The sequence below is a fragment of the Theobroma umbraticum genome, unplaced genomic scaffold (assembly GCF_002168275.2).
Source record: "Theobroma umbraticum cultivar Fairchild unplaced genomic scaffold, ASM216827v3 scaffold_67.0, whole genome shotgun sequence".
Lineage (NCBI taxonomy): Eukaryota > Viridiplantae > Streptophyta > Magnoliopsida > Malvales > Malvaceae > Theobroma > Theobroma umbraticum.
Window position 1 is genome coordinate 1,091,499 of NW_018397262.1, and position 23,509 is coordinate 1,115,007.

At 34.6% G+C, this 23,509-nt stretch overlaps 1 protein-coding gene across 1 annotated transcript; it reads left to right on the forward strand.

The window, feature by feature from the left end:
* The first annotated feature begins 3,216 nt into the window (after positions 1-3,216).
* On the forward strand, positions 3,217-18,463 carry LOC110419046 (vacuolar protein sorting-associated protein 52 A). The gene is made up of 21 exons (XM_021431920.1): positions 3,217-3,417; positions 3,685-3,749; positions 3,877-3,959; positions 4,068-4,125; positions 4,300-4,395; positions 4,831-4,932; positions 6,489-6,572; positions 7,099-7,179; positions 8,190-8,333; positions 9,163-9,254; positions 9,816-9,897; positions 11,843-12,025; positions 13,810-13,925; positions 14,030-14,088; positions 14,310-14,410; positions 15,266-15,316; positions 16,101-16,280; positions 16,372-16,506; positions 16,745-16,819; positions 17,412-17,469; positions 17,936-18,463. The coding sequence occupies exons 2-21, from the start codon at positions 3,723-3,725 to the stop codon at positions 18,238-18,240; spliced, it is 2,112 nt and encodes a 703-aa protein (XP_021287595.1). The 5' UTR covers positions 3,217-3,417; positions 3,685-3,722; the 3' UTR covers positions 18,241-18,463.
* The last annotated feature ends 5,046 nt before the right edge of the window (positions 18,464-23,509 follow it).

Consider the following 23,509-nt stretch of genomic DNA (forward strand, 5'->3'; position numbering starts at 1 on the left):
TAAAAGAATCGATTCCTAGAAATCAAGAAGTTGATTCTTACAAGTTTAGAATTCTAAGAATCGAATCCTTGGAATCATGATATCAGTTTTTGCAAGTCTGGTGCACAAAAGATCAGTTCTTGGGAGCCAAAAATCGATTCTCAAGCCCTAGCGTGGAAAAAATAAAAAACCCAACTCGAGCCTTAAAATTCATTTTACACTTTTTCAACCTTCAACTTGTCTTTAACACCATCTAAGCCTTCTCTCAACCTTCAAGACCCTTTTGGACAAAGATTCAACCTTCCAACTCAAATTTAAAATAAGATTTGATATTTTTGAGTTTAAATCTCATAAGTGTGACCTAACATTAGGATTTTCTAACTCTAGCTCATTTAAACCTATTTTTGAGTTATAGATTTTGGGGGGTTTTGCTTTTCAAGGAGATTGTGAAGGTAAAGAAAGTTATGGTTGTTCATTTATGGATTGGGTTTGAAGTATGAAAATTTACTAGGAAACCACCAAGGCATATGTGCTAGCGTGGACCATTAAAGACACTTACATGTATAGGAGAATTTGGTGCCTATAGTGTCATGGAAATGGATTATGATAGTGGATGAGTAAATCTTCACTACTTGATTGTTAAATATGGATTGTAACATACCCACAAATATAAATTATGAGAGTGGATGAGTAACTCTCCACCTTTTGATGGTTATATGTGGATGTAATGATACCTATTAATGAAATTGTGTTATGGATGGAAAGGATCGAATGTGATTGTCATATATTTTAATTGTTGAATGTTATGCAATGATAATTTCTTAAATATGTATGTAATTGCTATGACTGCATAAGGACTAGATGTGGGGCGTTGTATCACACGTGTATAAAGGCTAGATGTGAGGCGTCATACCACAAGTGATAAAGGTCAAACATGGGGTGTTATTTCTCACTAATACTTGGGCTAGATGTGAGGCATTATACCACACATGATAAAGGCCAAATGATGGGGAACATTGTACCGCACACTTTATAATTATCTTGATGAGGCAAACATGTAAATTGTTGAGGTGGTGATATTCATGCCTATATTGAATTTTTGGAAATGTTTATTTTCTAATGTTGACATGTTAAGTTGACAAATGTTTATCCATGCATTAAAAGGTTGACATTGAGCTATCGAGTGGGAAAAATCATATAGTGTTTCTTAAATCCCCAAGTGAGAGGTAATACCCAAGGTATGGGTTGTATAAGAATTTAGTCCACTATCAATGGTAAAGGTACCGGTATATATCTTTGATATGAACTCTCAAGCTTTTCTCCTTACAAATGTTTTGTAAATAGAGATACAAATGCTTATTGATTCTTTTATGCATATTGAATTTCAAATACATTTATGGAAAAATGTTCGAAATGAAATAATTGAATATTTGAAAGTATTTATACGGATATTTACGATATATTATGTTGTCTTTGCAAAGTATGATTTATTACAAAAACTCTTTACATTGGCTTATCTCTTTCCCTGTATCCATTCATGGAGTCTTTATAACTGATACTCTATTTTCCCCTATTTTGTTTATAGATCAGTAGCGTGCTTGGCTAGATGACTTGTTGAATAGTAGCCAACTCATTCGTGATAGGTGTGGTAGACCCTTCCTTCCAATCTTCTAGTGTTGTTACACTTTGCAGTGTGTTAAGTCGAGTCTTTAAACTGTTATGTTGATAAAGAACTTGGTTATGTAAATAAATGTCGATATACTCATACTTTTTTATACTTCATCACATTATGTTGAGTCTTTGATGTAGGTGTAAATGGATGATAAGACTATAATGCATGAATCATAACAATATAAGTACGAAATTTGTGCCGGACCATAAGTTATTATATCATTGTGAATATTTATATGAAATGCGATAAAAATTACATTTTATATTTAGAAGTTTCGTATTGTGGTGGCCTTAGTAAATTATTTGCATATTCTTAACTGTAAATGGAACGTATATAAATACGATGGATGACTAACTCATACATTATTGGTTTAGGCTTGCTTGGACTTAATGGGCTTTATCTATATAGGTTCATGTGCCAGTTATGATCCTTTCAGAAAATGGAATATGACTACTTAGATGTCTAATGGGAGCTCTTGAACAAGGAATTTTGTTTTCAACTAAATAAGCAATTAAGCTAAAAGCACATTTAGATAGTGATTATGAAGGGTGTTATAATTCAAGATTTAGCCTTTTTCTAGAAGACTGCCTAGTTAGCTAGAAGTCTAAGAAGTGAGAGACATATTTACAAAAGTTATTAATCCATTTTATGTTCCAACAAATCTCCAAATAGTAGACATATTTACAAAAGTGCTTTTACCAAGACAATTTTAGTATTTACTATACAATATGAGCTTTCTTAATATCCATGCTCCTTTTGAAAGGGAATATAAGAAGAACAAAGATTGATACTTGAAAATAGTAGAAGCTGCTAAGGAGCAAAGTAGTAGAATGTGGCACAAGAGTAGCACCTTTATTCTAGAATTTGCATAAAAGGATAATATAACATGTGAAGTATGAGTATTTCAGAGTAGTTATACAGGTAGCTTAAAACCCATGTGGAATGTGTGATTAATTTATATAGATTAGTTCTACAAAGTAACTCACTATTCTCATTAAGATATGATTAGTGTTATTCAATTTTAACCTTTGTAAGATAATCCTTAGTTTCATATTTAATTTAATTTCCCTTTATTGTTATTATTCAATTTTTTTTTATTTTTTATCCTATTATTTAAATATTGAAAACTTTTCCTAAATCTTTGCAATATTTTTCAATGAAAATTAAGAATAGTCGTTAATTGGTATTTTATGAAAGAGCTTTGATCTGTTTTTTTTTTCTTTTTTTCCAATTTCTTTGAAATGGTTAGTTTTTATTATCATTATTATGTTAAAATTTTCACCATTATTGTTATTATTTTTAATTTTCTTAAATATCACTTGAATAAAAAATTGAACTTTTATTTCAAAAGTAAATGAATATCTTATTTCAAAATTACATTTTCTCAAATTTTTAACCCTTTTCTTACAATATTAAAAAATTCTCTCTCCAAAAAATTTATCACTTACAAATTTCTTAATATTCTATCATTCTTAAATTCCCATTTAAGCAAATAAATTTTTCACCTTTTCATTTATTACATATTTCTTTTTATTTTATATATGTTTTCAAATTATTTAAAAATAATTTTGGTTTCTAAAATTGTAAAAATAATCCACGATCCTTCTGTTTTCTTCTTCCTCTCTCTTCTATTCGCACTTCCACCTGTTTAGTTTCACCAAATCAAGCTCCCTTCTTTCTCTTTTTGAAAACCTTGAGACCCTTTGACAGAAGCAAGCAAGGCATTCACTTAGAATCTGAAATTTCGGTTTCATAGAAATTGATGAGTAAGGCTTTGGAAGCTTCTCTTCACTTTTCGAATTTATGATCTGTGCTTCTTTAATATCTCCCGATCTTTCGCATTTTCTTTTAATTTTGCTAATTCGGGAATGTTAATTGAACTGTCTTAGATGCTAATATTTCCTAGGCTTTGTTAGATAACTAAGATCTGAATCTGGGTCAAGTTTCAAATTCCCTTTCTTTTATTTTTATATTCTGTTGTTGCCTAGAAATGGAAGAAAACTAATTTTGGCTGTATTTAAATTTTATTTCAGTTGGAACGTAGCTACTGAGGTATTGGGTGTTGAACAAGATGGCCGATGTTGCAGCAAACAACGCAGTAGTTTTTTTTTCACTTTCGGCTGATTTAATTGTTCAATACTACGGAATTTTCTTCGAGGCTTTAGGGTTTTATTGTTGTTATTAATATGTTAAGTGCTATAATTCTATCTTATCAATCTTTGTAGAGTCACCCAAATGAGACCCCCAAAAATGTATTTGATTTTGGAACGTTTGTTGGAGACTTGATTGTTGAGGAGGATACCAGCAGGTTCTTTATATCATTTTCGTTTCTGAGAACTCTTGAATCTGACAACAAGTGCCGACTTCTTCATAGGGGTATTAAGGTTTGATTTTCCCTTTCTTTTTTTGTTTGTAGTGATGATATATCGTTGGAGGGGCTTCAGCAAGAATTGGAAGAATGCAAAAATGATGATGTAAGTAATTTTTTATTGTTTTGGATTCTAATGATTTAGGTTATCCCTAGACCACAAATGCAATGAGTGAAAATGAAATAATTGCTTGTTCAGTGGTGTACTATATTTAGCAAAATGAGTTGGTTAAGCTGCAAAGGCTTAGATATGTTTTCTTCCCTCGCATGTATTATGTAGGTGGTTGCAAATATATTGTCCAAAGGTATAAAACTAAGGGAGTATACAAAGGGGGTTGAGAACAACCTACGACAAGTCGAGTTGGATTCAATTCAGGTTTGTGATCTCTTTTAAGATATATCCCCCTGTACACTTTTTGATGCTTCTAAGCCTTTGTTTTTGTCTTGACTTGATTTACAGTTACCTTGGACAAACTAGAGCATGTTAATGCTTGGTCCACACATTAATTGCGTTTTCTATTTGTTGTTTTTGCCTTAAATCATTCTTACAGCATGTAACAAAGAGGTGGTAATTAGCACGTAATGTTTCTGTCAAGGCTATTTGTGCCTTATGTTGTAAGGTTGTTATGCTGCCAAGCCATTTGTTGAAATTTAAAAGTAATCTTGGCATACACCGTCATTTATTATCTTCAGGCATCTTATTTTGCTTCCTTTTTTGTGGTGGACTATCATTATTGTTCTTATCATTCTTTTTGTACAAAGGCAAGGGATCATTTAATTAATTGGCATTTCAAGTATTGAGGTGATGCAGGATTATATAAAAGAAAGTGATAATCTAGTGTCTCTCCATGATCAAATTCGTGATTGTGATAGCATCTTGTCCCAAATGGAGACCCTTCTCAGTGGGTTTCAGGTATGCTAGTTCCTGAAATACAATTGAGCAATTTGATGCTTTTCTATCATTAGAACATCCTTTTATATACTTCGCTTTCGTAGCTTTTTTTTTTTTTTTGGGGGGGGGGGGGGGGGGGTGGTGGGTGGGGGGTGGGGGTCACAACTAAACAATGAAAGGTGAGGTTTGAGTGTTCTACAACTTAGCAAACTTTTCATTTTCCCAGATTGATTTAAAGGGCCACTTTTAAACTCTTAAGTGTGTAAGTAGGTGGCACTTCCTAGTTATTGTATAGATGCTTAAATAGAAATAAATTACGTTTGAGTAAAACTGCAAACTGGAGAGCAATATTGATTTGATTTGATTTCCTATAGCATAGTCTTGAAATGACCTTTGAGCTTGTGCTGCCTGGCTAGTTACATTGAGGCAAATGTGAAATTCAGTTAATTTGCAACCTCAAGGCTTTTTGAAAGTAGTCCAATCAGGTCAAGTTGTAGTCTGAAAATAGTTATAATGCCTTGTGAACTACAGGTTAGTTTAAGGAATCAGGCAGCACTCTAAGTTTTCAGTCAGAGGGTTTGATCATGATGACCTTTCTTGAAAAGCTCTGTAGTCCTTAACTTATCATTAGGGTGAACAATTTGTTGCTTCTATTAACTCTTTGTGCTCAGGGCTGTTTTCAGCATATCTGGGTCTTTTAATCTGGATCCTTATATTGCTAAAGTGTTAGAGGGGTTACAGGGTAATGTTTATAAATGGTTGAATATGCAAAAGACACTCTATAAACTCTGAATAGCATTCTGATGTAAGCTGCTCCACTGTTGGAATTGCTTGTTTTCATTTCTGCAGTTATTTTAAAGCATGGAATTTATATGGCCTTGATTTTTTTTCTCTTGCTAGTACTTGTGGTGATTGACCGGAAATAAGTTCAGCAAGATAAGTATACTAAGATGCATTCGAATCTTAACATAGGAGGGAAACTAAAGGGTTAATTACACATTTGATACCCAAACTATAGTGAAATTAACATTTTGGTAGGTGAAGAAAATAAATTCGCAATTAAGTTCTCCAACTTTTATTCTGTTAAACACATTGCGCACCTCACTAACTCTGATAGTCAAATGGGTGGCATGGAAACAAATGGCAAATAGGAGTTAGACACATGGCACACTCCTATTTGTTGTTTTTTGTCAATGTCACCTATTTGACTAACAGACAATGTCTCAGGTGCAAGCTATTTAACAGAAGCAAAGTTTGAACCTAATTGTGAATTTTTAAACTTTACATACCAAATCGAACATTTGATCATAGCTCGGGAACCAAATGTGTAATTAACCCTAAATTAAATGATTCTATTTGTTTAATCTTTTTGTCATGCTTAGATGTGTGTGCACAGGATTTGTTAGGCTTATTATTGCTACTTGCTGCTCAATTTCTTTATACCTCTTGCAAATCAGTTTTACTTTTTTTCAATTACATTACAAGATTTTAAGAGTTAATTTGTTGTCATAGTGGAGTTGTATGTTGTGAATATATATTGGTGTCAGAATCAGTAATATGTTTTAACATTGTGCCAGGCTGAGATTGGTTCAATAAGTTCAGACATAAAAATACTACAAGAGAAGTCTATGGATATGGGTCTAAAGCTAAAGAATCGCAAGGTATGTTTCCTTTACAGACAGTAGGTCTTTGTTTGTTTGCTTGGACTTAGCTTAAATGCCTGGTGTGTTGATCTTTTGGATGAACAGTACTTGTCACCTTGTATCTTGCCTAAATTTTGAAAAGATAGAGAAAATGAGCCTTTAAGAAATGATTGTATAGGTATACGTGCTTTATTCATGTTGAAGACTTACCCTTTTTATCTTCCCTTGCTTTCTTCTCTTTTTCCCTCTCCTTGGTGATGGGGTGCAACCTGGAGGAACTCCACCTTACAAATCAAGTTGATGCAGATTAGCGCACCTCAAAATGTCTTATTAATGTTGTGTAGATTACAGACTGGGACTACGGATGCTATTATTGTCTTCGTTTCATCTGTAAATCAAATAAAATAAGTTTACTACTACCATTGTCAACTCTGATCCTTTGCACCAGTCTGGTCCCATTAAATGCTATTCTTTTCTTTCCATTCAATTGTAGTTTTCTTAGAATGATACAATAATGCTTATTCATCGGTTGTTTTTCAAATAGGTGGCAGAATCGAAGCTGGCCAAATTTGTTGAAGACATTATAGTACCTCCAAGGATGGTTGACATAATTGTTGATGGGGAGGTATTTATGGTTTCTGTTTGCCCACCTAATTCTCATGTGAATATTGAAATTTCTTGCTAATTGTCTTTGCTAAAAAATGTCTTTGGATATTGTTCCTATGAGGCCAAAATATGGTTATACAAATATTAGGAGTTTCATCAGTCGCCTAATCTTTTCTGAGGTGATCTTTTTAAGATTTTATGAGGGAATATGAACTGAAGAAGTTTCCATATAGATTAGAGAGAGTTCTACATCTGGTGTAACTCTTTTTAAGTGTTTTCAATTAAGTAATTTATGTGTAATGCTGCATACAAGGACATTTACTTAAGATGAAAAAACCAGAAATTTGCACACTACGCCACCTTCTCCACCTCCTTCTCCTCTTTTAGCGTCTCTTTCTCTCTCTCTCTCTCTCTCTCTATCTATCTATCTATCTATCTATCTATATAGCACACACCTGCAGAACCCCCAAGTATTTCTTTTCCTTTGTATTTTGTGAACTAAACGAATGCATCTCATCAAGGGTGGGGGATCACACCAACTGAGGACAAAATGGGGGAGATATGTTTAAGGTGGTTTGGACATGTGAATTGAAGGCTTAGTAATCATTCTGTCAGAAGATGTGAGATAATAAGGACGCTATGTCAAAGGAGACGTCCAATAAAGTCACAGGTGGAAACTAGAAAATAAGAACCTTACTTTTATCGGTCTTACTTAAAACATGGTTCTAAATAGAGCACAATGGTGTAAAATGATTCATGTAGTCAAGCTCACTAGGGTAAGGGCTTGTTTTGATCTTCTTTATCTGTTTTGTGGATTAAGCATGTCTTTTTATATTTGTGTGGCAGGAGTAACTGCTTTGTTCTCTACGTACAATGTTTCTTTGTAGTAATTCATAACTTGGTCTTTATTTCTTGAACTTATATGCTCCTGTATGTCTTTCTGAATTCAGCTATTAGTATCCTCAAAGTTCTGGTGTATTATACATTTTCCATTTTTGCTAATGTACTCTCAGTGGCATTTTCTTTCAGGTCAACGATGAATATATGAGAACTCTTGACATTCTAAGCAAGAAGCTGAAGTTTGTTGAAGTGGATCCAATGGTTAAAGCTTCAAAAGCGCTGAAAGATGTTCAGCCTGAGCTTGAAAAATTGAGGCAGAAAGCAGTATCAAAGGTTAACTTGATTCACCTCATGCATGGATGACATTGAGTAGTTACTCCTATGTTATATGGGTGACTTCTACCAAAAAAGATCAAGTTTTTTTTTTTTTTAACAACCCTCTATCTATCATCATGCATATCATTCTATATTGAGTATATTTCCTGTTTGGAATATTCTTGTGGACATTCCAGAGATGATTTTTAGTTTACCTCTCATTCTGTGTCTGGAGGTCCATGGTCAAATTTTCTAGTTGTTGCAGAATTTTATTTACTTTTTCATTGAGGCTTAAAAGCTGTTTACAAGTTCAATCATGTTTAGCAAAGAACAGATCTCTTGTTCAAAAACTGAAACATATGGTCATTCAGTATTTCTTTTTTATCAAACAACTGATTTTTTAAATATACGAATTCCTAGACGTAATCTTAATTCAGCACCTACATTTTATCCTACAGATTTTAGATTTGACTTAACTCTGACCTGTGTAAGAAAACTTAGAGTTTGAATATGTCTTGCTGATATTGTTGGGAATTGGCTTTGAATTTTCCACCATATAAAGTGCTTTTGTCCAGTTTTTGTTGGGCATAGACTAATATCTATCGTGTCTTGGAGTTCATATATATATTTCAAATAAAACTTGTCTTATTTTTTCTGATTAATATCATGATGTCAATTTTAAATGGGTTTTTAGAAGATGCCAATTGATAATGTAGTACTGATCTGTTCCTTACTTTTAACTCAAATTTCACTACAAACCTTATCACTAGAGAGTTTAAAGAATGCTTTTCATCCCTGTCTATCTTCAAGTATAAAGAAATACTCTTCATCTATCATTTTTATATAGGTGTTTGATTTTATTGTTCAAAAGCTTCAAGCACTGAGGAAACCAAAGACAAACATCCAGATCCTTCAACAAAATGTTCTTTTAAAGTACAAGTAAGGTTCCTCTATGAATTTCTTTGGCAGCTCATTTAATGTTCCTGTTGTGTTCAACACTATGATGCTTAGATCTATTTGCTGTCACTCCACATGACTAACAATATAGTCTACTTTCATGGGCACTGAGTTTAAGCTAACACTACTTTTTAGTTAAATTGTGATTCTAGTTTGATAAGCACTACTTTTTTACTTAATATTTAATGTTTGTTTTAACTTGATGCTGTGAGTTAGAATATGGCATATATTAGTTAATGTAGGAATAAATACTTGTCAAAATATAAGTATTTGACAAACACATGGAACAATCAGTACAAGAAAGGTGGACTGACTTAATGACAGAGGGGTATTAATACATTTAATTTTTAATATCTTTTTTTTTTGTTTTTCTGTATGTGTAAAACCATTTGCTCTTTCTTTGTCCACTTCAATTTTGTTGTTATTTTAGTAGTCAATTCATCTCATGTTTACATTTTTCATGAATTGTATAAATGCGGAGCTTATTTTTTTCATAAACTGCATGTTTGCCGTAATTTGATGGATAATAACCTGGAATTTTAGGTATGTCATTTCCTTCCTCAAAGAACATAGCAAAGAGGTGTATGGTGAAGTTCGTGCAGCATATATTGACACAATGAATAAGGTGAAGGCTTTAGAGCTTTGATTTCTATCTTTTGTTTTTCTCTGTGTTCCTATTTTTGTTTTTAAAAGATCAGTTTAATCAACTTAATTTATGTTTTCTTTTATTGGTAATAAAGAAGCTGTATGTAGCTCATACGGATTTGCACTATGTTTGGGAACTAGGAGGAGAAGGAATGGGGTAAGAGGCGAAGAGGGGGACAGAGGTATAGTTCCCCTTGTTCGGCTTTACTCTAAAAGGGAGAGGGAAAGGAATGGAAGGCGTTATGTTAGAAACCTTGTTTAGTTAAAGAGTGGAAAAGAACGGAAAGAATAACTAATTGTATAAATTTACAATTATGCCTTTTTTTAAATTAGCAAAATATGTCAAAACAAGGGTAACTTTGTCAGCACAATACTAAAATTTTAATGTGCCAACTTTCCCCTCTCAATTTGGAGCTTCGAAAAAATGGGGTTTTGGAAGGGTAGAAGGTACATGCATACCTCCAAATCCTTGCCCTCTGTTGAAATGTTTTCCAATCAAGGGAGAGGCTACCACTGTGTTTACTTCTCTTCCCACTCTTCCCGTTAAGAATTTTATCATGCAACTCAGTTTACCTGCTAATTATGCCTTGTTCTCATGGAGAATCCTTCCTGCTATAATGCCCTATTAGGATGTAAGATGCCATTAAAAATTGTCATGTGCTTATAAATAAACACACAACTTAGTAATAGTAACTTTGCCAGATTCCTTAATAGTCAGCACATTTGTGCTGATAAGTCAATTTTTAAGGATGTGTTGTCTACTCTTTTGCTGCAGCTATAACTGATGTTATAGAGTTGGCCCATACAATGATTTCAGATTCTCATGACACTCAAAAATTTATCAGCAAAATATTTATCCTGAATTAGAGCATGATTTGCTAAAAGATTTTTCTTGGCATTTATTGGGAAGATTTAAGACAAAATGCATGTCACCTTCCCAGCTAAATGTCAATTTACAGGATTTTCAATTGAGATCTTGGATACCTAAAAAGACTACAAACCACCCTCTATTTTTCTTGCTTATCCTGATAGCATATCTAACTTTTTGTCTTTGGTATTGGTTAGCAATTTTTTTTTTAAATTTCTTACATAATGCTAGTTGCTTCATATATTGGAGCTCTGGTGGCCCATCTAATTTGGAAATTGAGAGCTTAACTTTGTCCCAATTTTCTGCAAATACCTATATTCTGTCATAACTGGCTTATCATTTGGATGGTTCCCTTACTTCTTTCAATCTGGAAAGCCCTTCCTTGTAGCTGGATTTTGCTGCCATAAGCACCAGTTGGAAAAGAGGAAATTTGCTGCGATAAGGCATGTTACTTGATTTCTTAGTGGTTAAAACTTTCCCATTGGGCTCTATTGTGAACTAGGCTGCATGCTTTATTTCCATCCTGTGTATCTGAGCTGAGGTCCTCTGGCATGGGCTAACAGGCTCTATATCAAGCTTAACTTTATTGGCTATTTTCTAATGACCAAGACTAAGTGATAAGGCTGCACTAGCTTTAGTGTGTGAAAAGAGCAAGGGCTAAGCTGCAATGCTTCCTTTCTGAAGTGAACCGGGTAGCTCAGCTCAAGCTTTGAATGCAGATTTAACGACTGGAGTAGAAGACAGTGATTTAGCTCTTCCCTTTCTCACTCTCTATCTCTCTCTTCCCTCTCCCTACTGTACCTGTAAAGCTGTACCTTACTTACCTTATAAGTAACTTGGAAGATCATGGTGGTGGCTGTGTTATCAAAATTTAGTTTTAGTCAATCTACATGTGTCACATGTACTCTTTTTCTGTTATTGTTGCATGTGCATCAGATGACCGTGTTTTAATAGCTTACTCAGTTTGCATGTTGTAAAAGATGAGGATGCTAATATCTGAGGTACTTCAGTACAAGTGATTTTTCATAAGGACTGAATGGTTTTGCACCCTTTACAGGTTCTAAGTGCACATTTCCGAGCTTACATTCAAGCATTGGAGAAATTACAGTTAGATATTGCAACTTCTAATGATTTGATTGGTGTGGAGACCAGAAGCACTAGTCTTTTTTCAAGAGGAAGGGAACCACTGAAAAACCGTTCTGCTGTTTTTGCATTGGGGGAGAGATTAAATGTTTTAAAGGTTCTGATAGTCAACTTGGTTATTTTTATCATCTATTTAATAGTTTGCAGTTAGTTTATTAATTAGCCCCTCAGTGAATAATTTTCAATTGTAAGTCTTTCAGAATCATTCACTTTTTTTTAACCCCTTTCAAGTATTCTTTTAGAAAGTTCACATAACAGACATATCATTTACATAAGCAATATTGTGAGTATAATATAAGAATTTGATTTAATGTGTAATTGTTTTAGATAAAAAAATTCTATGACAAAGTTAAATCCGCTGGACACTGTAGATATAAAAGTGCTTTACACAGTTTTTTATCCCCAACTAGCTTGTTCATAACTCAAAATGACTCTTAACAATGCTTTACTATTCTATTCTTTTGTGTGACTTGCTCCCTGCATGTACATGAATGCATATGCATTTTAAGTTTATAGTAGTTTTTGAAATTTCACTAGGCTTGCTATCATGAATACTTTTCTTATCAATTTCGCTTTTAATGTCCTGCATTGTTTGTCTTCGAATGATCAAGACGGTGTATCAAACTGGTTTAGAATAAGATTCCCTTGGAGAGCATAGGGTTTTTGTTCATGATGGATTAGTCTCATCTTGTTAATAGCTAATTCTCAGTTCATTAAATTCAAGAGTTAGTGCTCAAGTGCTTGTGTGCTTACTCTTCCTTCCTCCATGCTGCCTCCTCTTTGTTGGATAGTTGGATACTAGCTTATTCAAAGTTGATTCAGAAAAGTAACCTTGTTTTGTTGGTGCTGATGTGTAATATTGTAGTAACTCAGCAGATTGCCTATTTCTTCTCTCATGTAGCTAGGGAGAAGTACTCATGAGCTTTTGAGTGCTATAGGTGATTGTATTTGTTAGTAACCTAATGACAAGTTCATTAGCTTCACTTTATGAGGAAATTATGGTGAGAGGACTAGCTGAGCATTTGAAGGGTTTGGGTTTTGCAGGAGAGGAAGTATTTGATGGTCTTCTTTACCTTGCTGGCTGCTTGTGTATTGTCTTCATCTAATCCATTGATTAGATGCGGTACATGGGTCATGGCCTTAGTAAACTTGTTGGTCCATGAAAAAAATTAGAAAACATATCTTTATCAGCTTGTCTCTTTTGCATGAGACAAAAGCTAAAAGATGCCTTTGTGTATTTGAATTTGATTTCATGAAAATGGGGATAGGTACAGAATTATTAGAAAGATCTCTCCAAACAGATTGACATGGTAATCAACGATTTCTGGAGCGACTTTCTCTTCCTTTCTTGGTTTCGGTAGATATATGACCTGGGACGACCATCAATGCCATGGATTCTCTGAAACCTTTGGAACTTATTTTTGTTCCTTCTATTATTGCCATGAGTTGCACCTCAAATAAGGTTGCCAAAATCTATATACCATTTATTCCTGTACTAATATAATGCACCAATGGACAAATTGATAGCTGGTAAAACAGTGGTTTTAGATAATCATGCTATATTAGCTTTAGGCAAAATCTTCTTAATGTTACTTAGATTAGTTGTGTAAGTTAGTCTTGTTGGCTAAGTTTTTACCTGTCTTCTATATCTAATTAAGCTAAAAGAAATTAGCCTAAAGCTGTTGAAAATTTGAAGATACCTGCATGCCAGATGTACTAATGGTGTGGATTGTTTCTAGACTCTTATGTCCTTGATTTGAGAGCTTGAGTTTGTGGCTTATATTTATTGGCTTCAGGAAATTGATTAATAGCCATGTTTATTTGTTTTTTAACTCTTGATTTTTTGTTTGGATTGATTCCATGGTTTGCATTGTTTTACAGGAAATTGATCAACCTGCACTTATTCCACATATTGCCGAAGCCAGCTCTTTAAAGTATCCATATGAGGTCCTCTTCAGGAGCTTGCACAAACTGCTAATGGATACAGCAACTTCTGAGTACCCTTTACTCCCTGCTTTTGCTTCTGACTGTCAGCTAATTTAAGTCCAGAGTCATATATGTGTTTAATGTTTTCCTCCTTTGTCCTATTTGCATTGGGCAGGTATCTTTTTTGTGATGAGTTCTTTGGGGAGGAGTCCATATTTTATGATATTTTTGCCGGTAAAGTGCAGAATTTCTACATAATTGACTAGGATTATTGTTAGACTTTCATGGATACTTGTAATGTAGTTTTATGTTGTACGGTAATCCTTCATATGAGCAGCAATTGTCAAAATGTAGGACATTATCAGTGATCTTGAAGCTCTATGTCAGCTTATTATCATATCTTCAGGATACAGAGGGAGTTGCTAATGACTACTTGTGTGCTAACATATCTTCAGGTCCATTTGCTGTCATTGATGAACACTTCAATTCTATACTTCCAAATTGTTATGATGCTATTGGCCTTATGCTTATGATACGCATAATACACCAGCACCAGGTGATTTGTCCAAGTTCTTTTATATTTATAATTCTCTTTTAGGCAGTTTGTTGTTTGTGGAACTAATGATTGTATTTAAGCCTTCACACTGGTGGGCACATTAGTAGACTCCTATGCTACTTGTGTTGCATTAACTTCGTGGTAGACTACACGATAAATCTTATTTATGTCAAGGGATTCATGAATGTTATGATAAACTGGGTTCCTTATGTACACATTTCCCATGGCTTTTAGTGGCTGACGTTAATGTGGTGATTATTAGATTAAAGAGAACCATTGCTTGTAAATGTCCAAAACAAAGTAAAGCCTCTACAATATGTTATTCTTTCTTCTGCTGCCACTTGTTCTCATGCATGTCATGTGCTGTAACGGATGTTTTGTTGTATGAGCGCTGATAGCAATGCCATAAAATGGGGAACGTTTTTATTGTTTACATTTCTTGTCTGACCTAGGGTCATCATCTTAGTATGCCTACCATTAGTGCTTTTTTCTCTGATTCAATGTTTTATGTTGCCAGAGCATATTTGGTTAAACCATTTGCAAGTGCAACTCATTTATGATTCATTCATTCAGGTTTAGGAACACTTGACATCAAACTTCTAGGTCTCTCTGCTGTTACCCTCCCTCTGTTATGTCATCTTTGATTTAGATAACATATGGTGGTTTACAGTATGTTGAGTGGTGTATTAGTTTCTTAGGCTCATTGACTTTGATGCTTCTTAACCTGAACACATCATATATGTCAGTCACATTAAATCTTTATGCAGCTTGTTCTCTGACAAGTTTAGGCTTTACCTTGTAATTTTGTGTTTTGCAAGTAATTTCCAATTGTGACATTTTAGTTTCCTTTTGTAGCTTATCATGTCTCGGCGAAGGATTCCATGCTTGGATTCATATCTAGACAAGGTTTGTTATCTTCTGTTTGTGATAAATAATTTTACATCTCTTGCATTCTTGACGATTTTCTCCAAATTTAGCTTTTTTTTATGCTTTTTTAAATTCTACATATTTAATGTCTTGGTAGGGCTGGCAATTCATGTTAGTATATTGTAATCGTGTTGTGTAAAGGTAATGATATAGCAGATAAATGGATTGACATGAACACAATATGTTATTACACGGTTAACATCTTTAAATATAATTAACCTGTTTAGACACGACATGGTTAATTTATTTAGTTACGATTAACCTTATAAACACGAATAATAAGTTATTTTATGTATTTTAAATATTAATAATTCAATTAATGAGTTTAAATGGGTTAGATATGAGGAGTAATTGTGTCATAAACGGTTTGACACGATTTTCACACAAACATAATTATACAAGACTCAAACCCACTTAACTCTGTATTGAGTTAGCGGGTTGTGTCCAAAATTTTCAAGTCTACTAGTGGCTATCCTTAAGGGGCCCTTAGTGTTCACATGGAACTTTAATATAAGTGCATATTTGTATGAACTCTTGGAGGCAATAAGCATTGTGATATGGAAAGCCCGAGTTTTTTTTCCCTTATGGCAAAAAAATGAGGGAAAGAAGAACTAGTATGTAACTGGTGCTTATGGATAACAAACAGAAGTTTTTGTTTCTCAATGCACTATTGACTTCTGTTGTTGTGAAAATTGTGGTCGTCTTCAGCTTATGTGATGTCAAAATTTGATTGTAGAGCTAACTGTCAACTGAATCTGAACAGGTTAACATTTCTCTCTGGCCTCGTTTTAAGATGGTATTTGACATGCACCTCGGCAGTCTGCGAAATGCAAATGTGAAGCTGTTATGGGAAGATGATATTCATCCTCATTATGTCATGAGGCGTTATGCTGAATTTACAGCTTCTCTTATTCATCTCAATGTTGAATATGGAGATGGGCAGGTTAGATACAATGGAATAATTCATAAAACTGCTGTTTATGAGTCTTTTGATGATCTTAATCATCTAAACATTTTACCCTCAAAATATGCAGCTTGAATTGAATATGGAACGATTGAGAATGGCTGTTGACGATGTCCTTATGAAGCTTGCAAAATTGTTTTCAAAACCAAAGTTACAAATTGTGTTTCTTATAAACAACTATGACATGACAATTGCAGTGCTGAAGGTAAATATTGGTACTCAGATTCTTCTGTTTTATTGTACTTAACCTTGATCTCGATAGGACTTTTCTTGTCAATCTGAAAAATTAATCACAGTTGAGGTTAAAATTTTGGTTGAGTTCTTTTTGTTGGACACTAATCTCTTGAAGAAGTGATTTATCTGTTTGTAGTATATGTCGAATAGCTGTTAGACCTTAATTGCTTTGATTTCAATCTTTTTTGACTTTTGTTACTGGATTCTAGGAAGCTGGTCCTGAAGGCGGTAAATTTCAACTGCACTTTGAGGAGCTGCTAAAGAGTAACACAGGATTATTTGTGGTAAGGGACCTGTTTTGATGTGTACTTAAACCACGTTGCCTCATAGTGATTCTTAGGTTGGGCAGGCTGGTGGAGTGTTGCATATGCAATGATTACCCTCTTTATTATGTGTCAAGAGCATGACCATAGTTCAAATTTTAGTTAAAACCTTGGCATCCTCTTTCATTTATCACACTGCATATACTACACCATTATTAATTTTTAGTGCAACAGATTCATTTTGCTTAAATGATCCCTCTTTTAGAAAATTTTAGTGTCCATAGTGGCATTACATTCTTATTTGATGGTGGCCACTGTTCCTCATCTCTCGCACTGTGATTGAAAAGAACTATTGTGGCAATATGCAGGTTTTTATTGTGTCAAACCTGCATGTTTGATGCATAAACAAACACATGCCTTTTGGTGAAGGGCCTATTGGCCATTTTGCATTGTACTTTTAAATCAGTAAAAATTGTGGGATAGGTTCTAGGATACGCAGGGGGATCGTAGGGAGAGAGCTAAAGTTGGTTATGGATTTGTTCAGGTGCTGTCACACTTCTGTTTCCACCTTTATATTTGCAGCTTACCTTTCCTTCATCCATTAACCATGCAGGAAGAATTGCTAGTGGAGCATTTTAGTGATTTGATTAAGTTTGTGAAGACTCGAGCCTGTAAGTATTCCAAGTTGATCTCCTTGGTACATATTCTGCCAAATGTGTTGAGATTGTAATCGAGTTAAGTTGACTTAATAAAAAGCTTCAGTTTGACGGGAAATTAAAACTTGAGAGTAGAACCTTAGTTTGAGCATAATTGAGCTTTATTTTTCGAAGCGTAGTGCCACTCAAAAGAGTACTCAAGTTACTCGAGCTAAACTTGAGTAGGCTAGATTAAAATCAAACTAAAATTAAACTCAAGCTTGAATATTTGCACCGTAGACATAAAATATTACACTCGATTAGACTCGTGAATCACTCAAATTAAGTATATTATAAGACAAACTTCTCTCACTCATATTAAGATTGATTAGAGTCGAGCTTGAGTATTTTCTGATTCCATTCCAAGTACTCATGAGTCAATTTGTCTCACTTGCACCCTCTATTATGAGGAGATATGACTCATGTGGAAGTTATTTATCAGCGGAGGATCCTAATGCTAGCTCTGAGAGGCCTATAACTGTTGCCGAAGTCGAGCCACTTGTTAAGGATTTTGCCAGCAGATGGAAGGCTGCAATAGAACTGATGCACAAAGATGTGATAACGTCCTTTAGCAACTTTTTGTGTGGAATGGAGATCTTAAGGGCTGCATTGACTCAGCTCCTGCTTTACTATACCAGACTTTCAGATTGCATAAAGAGGATCAATGGTGGTACTGCCCTGAACAAGGATCTTGTGTCCATATCTTCAATCATGTATGAAATCAGGAAATACTCGAGGACCTTCTAATCCATTGCTATTTTCCACTTGACAAGAGGTTCTCCTATCAAGTTGAGTTGGAACTGTTGTTGCACATTCTCGGTATAGTTTTCCCAGTATAGTTGTATAAATTAAAATTCATTTTTTATTTTTTCTTTTGTCATCTTTTTGCCACTAGTTATTTAATGAACAATTTCTTGGATCTGGGCCAATTTTGATGAAGTTGAAAGATGAAAATTAATGTTCTTTTGGATCTGGATCTTGTACTTATTATTATCATTATTATTTTGCTTGCGTGTTGTTTCAGGACAAAATTTGATTAAAATAATTTTTAGTTTTTGAAAATATTTATAATTTTTACTCATATTTTATTATCAGGCCTTAGGTGTTCATTTTAGATCATAAATAGCTTTCTTGTGTCTGCAAGCATAATCTGGTTTAGACTTTGTCATAGGGTACAGCTGATTGTTGGCATCCAACTGATGAAGGTTACAGGTTTACTGTTGTCAACTATTAGAAATTGTCAAGTCTAACCTTAAAGTTACAGGTTTACCTACAGGTCTAAATGTTGCATGAAAATTGAATTCAGATCTCTAAGTAAAGTCTTTGGTTGCTAATCTAGCTTTGTACCTAAAACCAGTGCCACCAGGGGGATAGTGATGACCCAATTTTGAGGTTTGATTCATTGTTTAAGTAGCAAACTGATCGACTATTGCTTATTTCCAGTGAGGATGTTGAACAGCTTGTGTTGCACAGGTAGGTTCAATGGGCTCAGGTAAATAATCAATGACTGAAACATAGTACTTGTTACCATCAACAAAAAATATTCGTGCAAGACCACAGAGATCAATGTAAATCATATATAAAGATCTTCTACTTAACCAAAGAAGTAGAAATGATAACCATTGAAGTAATTTACTTAGTTGGAGAACAAGGTAGTTGGAAATTTTTAAGAACAGACTGATGTTTGAAATGAGAGATTTCCAAGTCTTTGATGCTAGGTAGAGAAGTTGGTCTTAAAAGTCCAATTATAGCTAAAAAAAAAAACATGTGCAGAAAGAGACTGAGAGGATTAGAGAAAGAAGTAGAGTGAGAGTGAGGAGTGCAAAAAAGTAGTGAGGTCCCTACCGAGGTTGAGAGTGTTCTTGAGAAGGAAGAAGGTAAGGGATGATCTGAGATAGGGGCAGACAAACATGTTGGAGTTTTTTGTGGGGTAACAGAAGAGAAGATAAAATGAAGCAAAGACACTAACAGAGTGAAGGCACAAACTTAGAAAACATAAGCACATGATACATAACAGACTTTTAACCATAAATGTCACCTGACGTTTTTTTCTAGTTTTTCACAAGCCAATCAATTAAAGTAAACTAGTATTGAAGCCGCAAAGTTATTACACAAAAGAAGCAATATACTGCAGTACTAGGTTTGCTGTGGGTACATCTACAAGTCTTTCATGTTTGTCACTTGTTTTTCATCTTACAAAAATAAGCCAACTAGGACAAAAAGCGCCAGAAGGATTTGATCTTCAAGTTTCAACACTCTCTCTGAAGATCAGTTTTGAAGACACCTAATTCTGATTGCATTGCCAAGAACTTGCCTGTTGGAAGACCTTTGGTCATGATATCTGCTAGTTGTTCATGTGAATTGTAGTGCTTAACATTGACTTCTCCATTTTTGACAGCCTCTCGAATCATATCGAACTTACTATAATATGTTTTGTTCTCCAGTGCTGCACGGGATTCTTAGCCATGGCTACTGTTATCAACCCATAGATCTGTAGGTCCTTCTTGAACAAAACCAAGATCAAGCAACGTTTTTCTTAACCAAACTGCATGATTAGTTGCCATTGCAACTGATATGTATTCAACATCTGTTGTTGACTGAGCAACAACTTCTTGTTTTTTAGAGTTCCATGGGAACACTCCATTGCCAAACGAGAAAACAAAACCAGAGGTGCTTTTGGAGTCATCAAGATTCCTAGCCCAATCATTATCTGAATATCCACAGAGATGATAGCTGCAAGTCTTGCCATATTTGATTCCATAGTTTGCATTTCCTTTCACATATCTTAGGACTCTTTTTGCTACTGCTAGGTGAGCCATTGATGGATTGTGCATGAATCTTGATAGTAGGTTAGTGCTAAACATGATGTCTGGTCTTGAAGATGATAGATACAACGAACTTCTTATCACACTTCTAAAGAGTGATGGATCTGCAAGGCCTTCGTTATCTGATGAAGATAGTTTCAAGTTTGTAGCTATTGGATTATTAATAGACTTGCAGTTTTCCATTTTAAATCTCTTTAGTAGCTCAAGAGCATACTTCCTTTGGTGGAGCATAATATAATCATTAGTTTGGATAAATTCCAAACCAAGAAAATATGTCATCAACCTCAGATTTGTCTTCTCAAACTCCCTCATCATATTTTCCTTAAATTCGACCATTGAGTTGTTAGCTAGACCAGTGACTAGAATGTCATCAACATAAATTGAAACTATGAGTTCTTCATCATCAACTATGGTTTTTGTATACAGAGTTGGTTCACCCTCACTCCTATGAAATCCATGGTTACACAAATATGCATAAATCCTTACATACCAGGCTCGAGGAGCCTGCTTTAGCCCATGTAGTGTCTTTTTAAGTTTGCACACCTTATTTTACATACCTGGCTTCATAAAACCCCCAGGTTCTTTAGTAACTATCTCTTTCTTCAACAAACCATTGAGAAAGGTTGATTTTACATCGAGATGCCAAAGCTTCTACCTTTTTTTAGTTGTAATTACTACCAAAAATCTAATTGTATCAAGCCTAGCGACAAGTGCAAAAGTTTCTGAATAGTCGACACCATAGGTTTATGCATGTCCTTTGACTACTAGACGAGCCTTGAGCCTATTAATGCTGTCATCACTGTTAAGTTTAGCCCTAAACACCCATCTTACTTCAATTACTTTCTGGTTTGCTAGTCCGTCTACCAAATCCCATGTGTCATTTTTCTAGATCATATTTATCTTAGTATTCATAGCTTCGAGCCAATCATTATCCTTGGTTATCCTTGGCAGCTTCAACAAAAGAAGTTGGCTCCATTATAGCAACATGTCATCTCTCATAAACATCAACAAGGCTTCTAGTGCCCCTTGCTGAAGGATCATTAACATTATCATTTATTTCTTCAACACCATGTACATCCCTATCATGGGAAATTTGCAAATTATCAGTGCCTACAATCTCGAGCCTTGACCAATTCCACTGCTTTGTTTCATCAAAGTGGACATCTCTATTGACCACCACTTTGTTGGATAGCACATCATACAATCTCCCTTGCTAACCTCACTAAAACCAAGATGGATAGCCATTTTTAATTTTTCATCCAATTTTTTCTCTTGTGCTTTCTGAAACTCGAGCATAAGTTATGCAGCCAAAGATTTTCAAATGTGCCACTGAAGGCTTTGTGCCATGCTAGACCTCGTGTGGGGTTTTGTTGTTTAACGCCTTGGTAGGAGCAGCATTTAACAGACCTCTACCCAAAAAATTTTTGGTAGTTTCTTCTCAAACAACAAACAACAGGCCATCTCCATGAATGTTCTACTTTTTCTTTCTAAAACCCTATTTTGTTAGGGACTAAAAGTAACCGTAAGCTGATGCTTTATACCAAACTGAGCACAATATTTCTCAAACTCAAGAGCTGTATATTCTTTGCCGTTGTCATTTCTAAGCATCTTAATCGTTCAACTTGTTTGATTTTTAAGAAAGCTATTAAAATAATCTGATTTGTTTTTAAGAAAATAGACCCGATTGTATCTGAACAAGTCATCAATAAACAGGAGATAGAACCTGTTTCCTTTTAATGACTAAGTTCTCATCAGTCCAGCTATATACCTGATGCGGTTTCCACTTTTACAATGCCTTTTCCATCAACCCTTAGAAAATCTCCATTTCCAATTTCTACGCTTGACTTGTATCTTTCATCAAGATTAACAAAGAGTGTTGTGTCACATGTCGTATGGTTAGACCATGAGCTGTCTAGGAGCCAAATATCTCTTTTTCTCCTCTCTGGTTTGCGGATGGTCATAAACAACATTTCATCCTTCTGTTCCACTTCTTCGACTATTATAGCCTTTTGATCACTAGAGTTAGCTTTATTTTTGCAACTTTCTCGATGTGTCCAAGTTGGTTGCAAGCTCGACAGTTAACATTGGGTCTAAACTAACAAAACTGACATGGAGGAAATTTAGTTCTCTACTTCTTACCATCACCCGATCTTTTGTCTTTCTCTCTCTTTTTTTTTGTTTTTAATTCAGCTTTCTTTTGGTTGTAAAAGGCTCCTCTTTTTTGACTTGCTACTAAAGCATTCTTGCTAAGATCCTTCACTTGGATTGCTCTCCTTTGTTCTGATACTTGCAAGGCATTTACCAACTCCACAACCGTGAAGCTTGAGGGTCCTTAGAGTGTTCTAAAGGTGAGATCTTAGCTTCGAATTTTTTTGGTAAACTAACTAGAATTTTGTTGAGTGTGCTTTTCTCTGGTACATCTTCTCCCAAGAGCATAAGTTGATTAACCGCTTTTATGACTTTATCAGTATAATCCTTCAAGCTAGCTTCCTCCTTCATCCTTAGTGTCTCAAATTCTCTTTAAAGATTTAGAGCTTGGATTTGCCTAGTTCAAACATTACCTTGAAACTCATCCTTTAATTTGTTCCAAGCTTTTTTAGCTAATTTACACGTCATGATAAATGTAAAAATGATACCAGATACTGCCGAATGGATGCAAGAGAGGGCCTTAAACCTCATTGCACCTTCCTCACTATGCTGCTTCATTTGTGCTATGGTAGGATTTTGTCTTTGTTTAGGTGGATGTCCACCAACTCCCACCATTTCCCACAAGTCAAATGCTCCCAAGTCAACTTTCATTTTCACTGACCATATTGCATAGTTTTCTCTTTAGAAGACAAGAGGTGTTGGTGCATTGTAATTAGTTTTGATCTTTGAAAGTTTTTATGAGGTAGGTAGGCTTGTGTTGGTTTGTTTTTCTTTAGGTTACAATCATTGGAAAAGCTTTGTAGGTCACTTAAGAACTCTTATAGTGCCTTGATACCATGTTGGAGTCTTTTGTGAGGTAACAGAAGAGAAGATACATTGAAGTAAAGACAATAACAGCGTGAAGGCACAAACTTAGAAAACTTCATTCTACATAAGCGCATAATACATAAAAGACTTTTAACTAGAAATATCACATGAGGATTTTTCTAGTTTTTTTCACAAGTCAATCAACTAAAGTAAATTAGTACTAAAACCGCAAGGCT